The sequence below is a fragment of the Penaeus chinensis genome, chromosome 33 (assembly GCF_019202785.1).
Source record: "Penaeus chinensis breed Huanghai No. 1 chromosome 33, ASM1920278v2, whole genome shotgun sequence".
Lineage (NCBI taxonomy): Eukaryota > Metazoa > Arthropoda > Malacostraca > Decapoda > Penaeidae > Penaeus > Penaeus chinensis.
In genome coordinates this window covers 18,392,941-18,402,940 of record NC_061851.1, presented here as the reverse complement: position 1 = coordinate 18,402,940, position 10,000 = coordinate 18,392,941, and the positions used below count along the sequence as shown (strand labels likewise).

The window sequence follows — 10,000 nt, the reverse complement described above, 5'->3', positions numbered from 1 at the left end:
GTCTGAAGATTTACTTAAGGAACTGGCCAGCTCATGAAAATTTGTGTTGATTGAGAGAAGATTGATGTTAGAGTTAGAGAACTTAACACTGAAGTGGTAAGCAGGGGACCTACTAGCATAACTAGAAACAATAGATGTGGCTTTTGACAAAACACAGTGATAAATGTACACCTACTGGAACCGTGAACATATGGAAAGAATCACAACTTTATGCAATGCTAGAGATTCAGTAGTAGTAGTAGGCCCCCTGAAGTCATGTCTGACTATGGGTAGCGCTCGACATAGTTAAAACAAAAATATATAGAAAATAAACATTTTTCCACACATGGCAGTACGCAGAGTGCACGGCGTACAAATTTATAAAATAAAGATAAAACAATGTTTGCATAGAGATAACTTATGTAGAAGCAGCATAGAATTAACAGAAAGAACAAGCTTAGTGGGAACATTTCTTGCTGTGGCTGAGAAGGCCAATGCGAGCCTTGCAATCTCTGCCGCAGTTTGGACAAATGAAGGCGGAAGGTAGTTGCAGATGCTCGCCTGCTGTTGCCTTTCTTCTTGCACGTTTTTCAGCGACATATGCCTTCCATCTACTTTCCCCTTTAGGAAGCTGACGTTTCAGGGTTAGCTTCCAAGCATCCCTGTTTGCGGCAATTGTCTCCCAAGATGCCACGTCAATGTCCAGGGCTTTCATATCCCTCTTGCAGACATCTCTATACCTGAGTAGGGGGCGCCCTCTGACTCTCTCCCCTTCCACAAGCTCTCCATAGAGCAAGTCTTTAGGGATTCTGCCATCATCCATTCTGTGGACATGACCCAGCCATCTCAGTCGACGCTGCCTAAGCAGTGTGTAAATGGAAGGAAGGCCAGCTATTTCAAGCACCGCAACATTTGTCTTCCTTTCTTCCCACTTGATGCCAAGGATGAAACGCAGGTTTCTCAGATGGAATATCTGAAGACGCTCTTCTTGTCTAGCATAGGGTGTCCAAGTCTCGCTGCCATAGAGCAAAGTGCTCAATATACATGCACTGTAGACTGACATTTTTGTGCTGACTTTCAATGTGGAGTTCTCCCACACTCTGTCAGTTAGCTTTGACAGGGTACCTGCAGCTTTGCCTATCCTCTTGTTAATCTCTGAGTCTAATGAAAGAGATTCAGAGATGCTAGAGCCTAGGTACGTAAAATCCTCAACGACACCTAGCTCATAGTTGTCAATTTGGATTGAAGGCTTAAAGGATGAGCCCTGAGACAGAATTTTGGTCTTTGAGAGGCTAATGATCAGGCCAAATTCTTTACAAGCTATGGAGAGGCGGTCCATCAAAAGTTGGAGCTCCTCTTCTGTGTGAGTGGCAATGCCAGCATCATCAGCAAATAGCATGTCTCTGATCATAGCCTCTCTTACTTTGGTTTTTGCTCTGAGTCTAGCAAGGTTGAAAAGCCGCCCATCGGACCGAGTCCTAAGGAAGATACCCTCTTTCACATCACCAAAAGCGTGTTTAAGGAGCATTGAGAAAAAGATCCCAAAGAGGGTTGGGGCTAGGACGCAACCTTGCTTCACGCCGTTGCGTATGTCAAAAGGCTCAGACAAATTTCCATCAAACTGCACTGTCCCTTTCATGTTCTGGTGGAAGGATCTAACTAGACAAAGGAGCTTTGGAGGGCAGCCAATTTTAGAAAGCGCCAAGTACAGTCCCTCACGACTAACTGTGTCAAACGCTTTAGTCAGATCGACAAAAGCAAGAAATAATGGCATATTTTGCTCCCTGCATTTCTCCTGAAGCTGTCTCGATGCAAAGATCATGTCAATAGTTGATCGGCCTGCCCTGAAACCACACTGAGATTCAGGATAGACACGCTCAGCAAGCTTTTGTAACCTGACAAGAAGAACTCTTGCATATACCTTGCCCACTATACTAAGGAGAGATATGCCCCTGTAATTGTTGCAGTCACTCCGTTCACCTTTATTCTTGTAGAGAGTAACTATCTTAGTATCTCTCATGTCCTGTGGCACTTCACCTTCTGCCCAGCAACAACAAAGAAGATCATAAATAGGTTTAAGGAGGACTGTCTGACACTGTTTGATTAAATCAGGAGGTATCTCATCACTTCCTGGAGCTTTACCAGGGGCAAGCTGGTCAATAGCTTTACTCAGCTCAGAGATTGTAGGCATCTCATCAAGCTCATGTAAAACACTAAGTTGCTCCATCGCAGCAAGTGCGGACTCAGAAACAGAGCTCTGCCTAGAGTATAGGACAGAATAATGCTCTTTCCAGCGATCCAACTGCTTACCCTTGTCCACAATAAGTTCTCCAGAGGAGGATTTCAAGGGGGCAGATTTGATCTGAGTAGGCCCTGTTGCAGTCTTAATGCCCTCATACATGGCTCTGATATTGCCTGTAGCAGAGGCATTTTCAATGTGCTGACTCAGCTCCATCCAGTAGTCATTGGCGCAACGCCTGACCATCTGCTTGGCCTCATTTCTGGCTTGCCGGAGCTTGTACAGATTTTCTCTACTGGGGTGCTTGTTGTACACGCACTGCATTTGCCTCTTTTTCACAATAACAGGATTAAGTATCTTAGACTTTGTCTCAAACCAGTCAGAAGACTTGTTTTTTTTTCTACCAAAGGTTGCAAGTGCACAGCTGTGCATTGCAGATTTCAAAGACTGCCATCGCTTTTCAGCTTGATCTGACTCTATGATTGAATATTCCTTTTCAAAAAGGTTTGTAAATTGTGACACAAGCACAGGATCCTGCATGTTTGCAGTGTTCAGACGAGGCTTTCCCTTAGCCTTAGAAAAGAACATCTTTTTTGGAGAGAGCTTAACTTTGCAACAAACAAGCAAATGATCAGTATCACAGTCAGCACTGTGATAAGAACGAACAACTTTGATGGAATTGAGGTTTGATCTACGAACAAGCACAAGATCAAGCTGATGCCAATGCTTGCTGCGTGGATGTCTCCAAGAAACTTTATTCTGAGGTTTAGTCTGAAAGAATGAGTTAGCAACGCAAAGATTGAGACGCGTGCAAAATTCAAGAAGTCTCTGACCATTTTCATTAACTTTGCCAAAATTGAGTTTGCCTAAACAAGAAGGCCAAGCCTCGTAGTCACTACCAACACGGGCATTGAAATCGCCAAGTAGAATAACTTGGTCTTTTGGAGGAACTTTCAGAAGGGTGGCACAGAGATTTTCATAAAACTCATCTTTTGTGTCAGAGGAGGCCATGAGAGTTGGCGCGTAGACACTGATGAGTGTCACAGGGCAAGTGGTGGTGTTGAGTCTCATTGTGAGAATACGTTCAGAGCCGTTTGTTGGAGGTTCAATCATTTTCAACAGACTATTCTTCACAGCAAAGCCGACACCATGCTCCCTTCTCTCATCTTTTGGTTTACCATGCCAATAGAAGGTATAGTCTTTCTCGCGTAGGCTAGCTGCCTCTGCAAGGCGCGTCTCCTGCAGTGCAACAATGTCGACATCAAGTCTAGAGAGCTCATTGTTTATAACTGCAGTTTTTCTAAGGTCATTTATGCTTCCAAGGTCAACTGAAATACCAGTAAGCATAGTCCTGACATTCCAGGTTCCCAGTTTCAGAGCTGGTCTCTGTGATTTTGAGTGAGTTTTGGCAGGTGTCTTTATTAAGACTAGCTTTTCGGCTTTTGGCCTAGCCCCACACACCTAGGCGAAGCAAGCTAGAATGGCACGGGAATTCACCTAATTTACCGGGGGCTGCCCAGCTTAAGGAGGGCGGTAGATTTCCAATGGGGCGCGATGACCCCTCCCACCGACGGTAAGAGACCCCTAGCGCTCGTCATGACGGCCATTTGTCAGAGCTTATAACCGGTAAACTGCCTCTCACCCGTGTTGTTACTCCACTGAGCGTGAGCACAGCGGACTGGAGTGTCCTCTCCAATGTTGTAAGAATGTGGATGGATGAGTGAGTGTCGAGCGGTGCCTGGGCAAAAACAAAAAATAATAACACAAAGAAAAAAATAGAAATAGGAGTACAGATGCTGCCCAATAATCAGTGCTCCCCTCTACTTCCCAGTGATTACACAGGCGAGGCATCCGAGATGACATCAACCTGCCACAAAGGGACGCAGATTTTTGGTAGGGTTGATCTCCCTAGGCATTGTCTTTACAAGACAGGTTTCCCTGGCCATTGTCCAACAAGTGGATCATCTGCCCAGCGTAGTGGGTTTGGACCATAACTGATATATACACCAGCTGCTCCGCGACCCCAAAAGTCACATGCTCCCATGACTTTGCCTTTGATCTACAGTCAATGACCAAAGACCTGACCCTGAGAGATTCAGTAACTGCTGCGAATAAGAGGTTTGGCCAAGTCATAACACAAGCTCATCTTCTTGCGAATCTAATTCATCCTTTCAATGAAAACTGTTTAGTGCAGAAGTGAAAATACAATGGACTATGTGAATGAAAATTTCCCTCACTTCTCCCAGTTACCATGAAATCTCGAGCCAAATTAGCTCCTTTTCCTGCAATTAAGTTTAGTGATTATATGACCAAGTGTATGTCAGCTGGTGGAGATCACATTCAAATGTTTTGGATAGTGATGTTATTTCAGCAGCACCACAACTACCGTCTGCAGCGGCATCTTCATCAAGCTATGGTATTGTGGAATTATATCTCAGTACACTTACTGGGTCCCACTTTTGTACATCTTGCAACAACATAGATGTAAACACAGAGAAAATTGCATTTTTATGAATGAGGCGATGAAAAGACCAACACGTGTATTGTTATATATATTTGGAAACTACGTAAGCCATTTCATCTTTCGTTTTCTTCAAAAGGGTGATAATGAAACGTGTATTACTAGCTATCATTGACTTTGTAGTGGGATATTGTTTAAAATGCTATTTCCAAGAATTGTTTATCGATATGAAGGTGAGGCAGTATGCCCCCCCCCCCCCTCCTTCAACACAATTATTTAATATTATAGCTGCATATTTCTTGAAACATGGAACTTCTATGTAAGGCAAAATCATTGATACCTAAGTAAATGCTTCATTATTCCCCAATTTCTTCTTCTACCACACATCAGCTTCCCGCTTGTTCCCCTTACCTCCTCTTCGCTTCGCTCTTCCCATAGACTGGTGCACATCACCGTTAAGACCAGTGCGAGACATTGGCTCTGATTACAAATTACTACTTCTCGCAGTTTTTTACTTATTATTTTCTTCTAGCATATCAACTACATCCACATTCCTGTCACACACTGATGCAGACAGGAATATTTTGATAGCTTTTCCACACAGTTATGTAACAGAACGTTTAACACTAGACAGCCCTCACCTTCGATCGATATATTGATCAGTGGTAGACTGAAATTACTAACGGCACATAAAGAAAGCTACTGAGCCAGACCAAATCCCTCTCCTCTTCATGAAACCTGTATTTATATATATATATATATATATATATATATATATATACATATATATATATATAAATACTGGAGGCTGGAGATGGGAGGCTGTGGGAGACCAACTTACATTTTCATCCCCCACTCTGGATCGAAATGCAATGGAGACCTGAAAAATACAAGAAACTTGAGTCCTGACCGTACACAAGGAGTAGACATAGCATGAAACTGCGATCCTTTAAATATAAACATAAATATAAAACCAGAAGCACTGAGTAAATAGAATGTATTTTCTAGGAACTGGAAGCCGCTCCTGGAGTCAACAGTCACCAGCTTCTATCCCCTGGAACTGGTTAGAAGTGAGAGCAGAACATCACCCTTCTATAACAAGGCTGCATTAGTAATTCTCCTACAAACCACTGCTAACAGCTATCCTCAAGCCAGAATGACTAGACCGGAACTCTCTGGCACTGAGGTCCCTACCAATTCATAACACCATTCCTTTTTCCTGTGTGGCACTAAGCCAAAGGCACAGTGAAACAATGTCTCTAAATGACTGCAGCTAATATCACACCTCATTTCAGTGTGTGAAAAGGCAGGATCTTGTACACAAGATGTCAGGACTGCAACCCAAGGGTTGTCACTCACTGGTTCATCCTCAACTTCTGGAGCAGCATCATTAGCATAAGACAGTTCTAGTGGTAGAGGGTAAGGTCGAAGGTGGTTTAGGTAAGCTTGTAGAATCTTTCCAGAGTCAAGATCCTGGATTTCAAAGGAAACTTGCCCTTACCACTTAGCAACACGAGCAGGACCTTGCTACATTTGTCCTATGGGCCCTGGCATCTCTTTGTACCATACCAGTTGTCCTACATCAGGAATAAAGTTACCTCTCACACATCTGTTTTAGTATCTCCCATAAATACCTTGTGCGTCCCCTGAAGCGTTGACAGCTGCACGCCGGGTAGTCCTGAGCCTTTCTAGAAAATCATTTTTTTTTCAGCAAATAAAGCTTCATTTGTTAATCCCACAAGGAAGTATGCATGTCTCCCTGTGAGCAGATACAATGGCTGTTCTCCCGTTGACCGTTGTATAGCTGAATTGAAAGCTAGACACAGCTCTGGTATAAACTTATGCCAGGTACTTGGGCGATCTCCAACAACTGATCTCAGAGTTCACAACCTGGTTTGTACGCTCTACAAGCCCATTTGCCTGACGGGGGTATCGAATTGTGTAGTGGTGTGAGGACTGGAGCAGCTCAACAAGTTCATTGAATATCTGAAATTGCCTCCCACTATCAGTTTGGATGATAAGAGGTGAACCAAAATAGGTCACCCAGTGGTCCAAGAAAGCTTTGTGTACTCTGGAAGCAGTGATATCCTTCATTGGGACAATATGAATGAAGTGGATAGGTTGGTCAACAATGGTTAAAACCCACTTCATTGTCACTTGACTTACATCCAGAATATCCATTGAAACTCGTTCTAAGGGGTAGAGAGCAAGAGGCGCTTTTGCCAGTGGCACTCATTAAGCAACTCCTCTGGATTGCTGGCAGGTAAGACATCATTCCAAATAATTTCTGATATCCTGTAACATATTAGGCCAGTAGAACATATCATGGAGGATCTCATACATCCTGTGTATCCCTTGATGCATAGCCAGTGGTGGTGTATGTGCTGCTCTCAAGGCTGAATCCTTAATTTTTGGGGGTACATAAAGTTGATAGATAATTTTACCTGGCAGGTGCCTCAAACGGTATAGGATTCCATCCTTTAGATCAAGGTCAGACAGAGACATTGGCAGCTTCTTATTAGGCTTTGTGGGTTCTGTGAGGTGTTTGTTGTCACCGCTATCCACCAATATGTCAGGGGTTTGTTTGACGGAAACTCACGGCCTGGTGTTACTCTTTATTGTTGGTTGTATAGGGTGTCGGTAGCGTAGCCGGCAACGAATAGGCCCGGCAAGGTGGGGGCCCATGAGGGTGACCCCCAGGAGGAGGCCGCATCCGAACGAGGTGTGACAATGAAGGCTTTTGACGACCCTGAGAGGTTTCTTCTTGTAGATAACACAGTATATCTTTAAACTTGAAATCCTTGTACTGTTCCTTGGCAAGTTTCTCGGCAGACAGTTTATTTATATCTACAGGAGCAACTTGATGTGACAGTAAGTCAGCCACATAGTTTGTGGGACCTTCCTTATACCTAATTTCATTCTCGTCATTCGCGGTGACTTGGTGTGCTGCTTGAAGATATACACTAAGGGGCGGTGGTCAGTGAAGACTAAGAACTTACGGCCATACAAATAAGGGTTGAACACCCTGACACATTTAACCACTGCTAGGGCTTCACAAACCGGATATCGTGATTTAGGATCCCTCAGCTTCCTGCTATAATACGTGATGGCTCCTTGGTCATACCTCTGATGGACAGCTCCAAAGGCAAGACTACTAGCATCAGTATGGAGTTCAAACGGTCGTGTGAAGTCTGGCTGCTTTAGAACAGGTGCTGTAGCAAGCTTTCCTTTTAGTTTAACAAAAGCCTGTTGCTGTTCTTCCTCCCATTTCCATCGTTGTCCCTTTTTCAATATTAGGTGAAGTGGGGCGGCATTGTTGGCATAACCTTCTGTGTGTTTCTTGAAGAAACCTGTTGCCCCAAGAACACATCGGACTTCTTTAATGGTCCTTGGTGCTGGTGTCTCCATGATCACAACTACTTTCTCACGATTTGGTGCCACACCTTCAGGAGAGATAGCTAATCCTAGGAAGTTGAGGCTTGTGGGAGCGATGGTGCACTTCTCTGGATTTAACTTTAAGCCAGCAACTATTAGCAATTGTAATGTTTCTTCCAAATGCTTCAAGTGGTATTCAAAACCCCTAGAGTATACCTAGAGTATACAACTATATAATCTAAATTTGCCAAAGTGTGTCATCCAAGCAAGGAAGATAATAAAGGTCATCATTCATTGGAAAATGGTTGGAGCTGTACTGAGACCAAAAGGGAGATGCCAGAACTGGAACAAGCAACAGGCATCACTAAAGGCTGTTTTGGGTCAGTTATCAGGGTGAACATCTACACTCCCATAAGCTGCCCTAGCATCCAGCTTTGTAAAGGTGTTAGTAGGGCTCAGCTCATCCAGCAACTCATCAATGCAAAGCAAAGGGTAGGCGTCTGCTGGAATTATATGATTGAGCTTCTAGTAGTCCACACAAAACCTTAGTGCTCCCCCCTATTTCTTCACTAAGACCACAGGGTTGAGCCATGGTGAAGTTGATAGATCAATCACACCAGCCCTAAGCATAGAATTGCATGGTTCCCTGATCACAATTCTTGTAGATTGTGGAACACGCCACTGACATATAGAAACTGGTGCTGAATCTCCTGTTTTGATTCGGCGCTGGATGTTCGGAATGTGACCAATAGTTTCCTCACCTCCATCAAAAAGAAACTGGTACTGATTAAGTAGCATCTGTATTTTCTTATTGGTACTGTCTAAGTGGTCTCACTTCAAAGCTGGGATATTGTCTTGAACTGGGGCATCCTCTAAAAGGCCAGATGCTTCAACAACTGCAAGTGTTTGTGATGGTGGTAATTCCCCTGTGAAAAAGTCATAATTGTCAAAGCCAAAGTCTTCCAAACCATAGGTGCAATCAAACTGGTCATCCTCCCAAGCAAACTCTTCATTCTGCGGGCTAATATCCCAACCTGTTGAATAAGTGGCATCTGCTGGATCCTTGTCTTCATGTGAACTATGACCTGAAGAGTATATCTTCAGTAGCAGCTACTGTCCTCAAATGTGTCTCCTGGGTTAGCCAAATTGCCTTTGCTGTGTCATTCAGTGCCCACACAGGGCAGTAGCATCCTGAGACTACTGTGACAATGTAGGACGGCACGGGGTATAAAGATAATGTCTCCATCACTGGGGCCAGACTTAGCAACCACACCCTCTATGAAGCGCCCAGTGTGCAGTAGGAGCTCCATCGTCTGTCGGAGTTGTACAGTGGCTGATAAGGTCTTCAGTTAAGATGAAGTCAGTGTACGAGTTCTTCTGGGTCCACATCGACAATATCTATTTGCATAGAGTGAGCATCTGAGTATGTAACTGGGAATGTACAACTTTCAATGGTAAGGCATGCCCATTCTTCCATGGCATCAGAAGACAAGCAGTATGATGTCCTCCTTAAAAAGTCCATTCCCAAGAGCACGTTTCCTGGGAACCTTATGTCGCACACAGCAACGCGGTGATGTAGTTGTATGTCTGGGTCAATGTAGAAGGGAAGAGTAACTTCACACAGAGTACCCGGTGGCTTGTTAGACACCCTTCAGCAAATGGGTAGCATCTTTGTGGTACAAGTTTCCATGAGTCTATGAATTGGAGAGTCTTTGGTTTCATGATGGTTGCCTCAGATCCACTATTGACAAAGCACAGTCATCGGCAGAAGTGGTCGTCCCGTAAATCCTGGGGATCTCACTGACACAACCATTACTGGAGGTATAGTTGCTTTGATGAATGCTGCCTGAGTCAACTTGGCCAGGGGGTTTTGGAGCCTCGTCCCCTGGTGCTGGTCATTAGCCATGTTGCAACTGGCATTGAATACACGTCACGAGCCCTTGGAG

At 44.1% G+C, this 10,000-nt stretch overlaps 2 protein-coding genes across 2 annotated transcripts in view; both read right to left on the bottom strand.

Moving 5' to 3' along the window:
- Positions 1–3,816, bottom strand: part of LOC125043065 — a 3,846-nt gene extending 30 nt beyond the window's left edge. The window contains exons 1-3 of the mRNA XM_047639019.1: positions 3,787–3,816; positions 2,074–3,604; positions 1–140 (exon numbers count right to left, since the gene is read on the bottom strand). The exon at positions 1–140 is cut by the window's left edge and continues 30 nt beyond it. Coding sequence (XP_047494975.1) covers positions 1–140; positions 2,074–3,604; positions 3,787–3,816 — 1,701 coding nt within the window. The remainder of the gene's footprint in view (positions 141–2,073; positions 3,605–3,786) is intronic.
- Positions 3,817–5,825: 2,009 nt separating this feature from the next.
- Positions 5,826–8,416, bottom strand: LOC125043064. Its single transcript, XM_047639018.1, has 7 exons — positions 8,372–8,416; positions 7,679–8,270; positions 7,374–7,628; positions 7,124–7,213; positions 6,525–6,871; positions 6,314–6,367; positions 5,826–6,152 (listed from the first exon to the last, which is right to left on the bottom strand). Exons 1-7 carry the CDS (start codon positions 8,414–8,416, stop codon positions 5,826–5,828), a joined length of 1,710 nt encoding a protein of 569 aa, XP_047494974.1.
- Positions 8,417–10,000: the final 1,584 nt, after the last annotated feature.

What these genes read in the sequence shown, in the direction of transcription:
- LOC125043064 (XM_047639018.1), bottom strand. Translation starts at nt 8,416, where the DNA reads ATGCCTGTTGCTTGTTCCAGTTCTGGCATCTCCCTTTTGGTCTCA. An exon ending in CAACCCTTATTTGTATGGCC is followed by an intron (nt 7,629 to 7,678) that starts GTAAGTTCTTAG and finishes TATATCTTCAAG; the next exon opens with CAGCACACCAAGTCACCGCG. An exon ending in CCGTTTGAGGCACCTGCCAG is followed by an intron (nt 6,872 to 7,123) that starts GTAAAATTATCT and finishes TCTACCCCTTAG; the next exon opens with AACGAGTTTCAATGGATATT.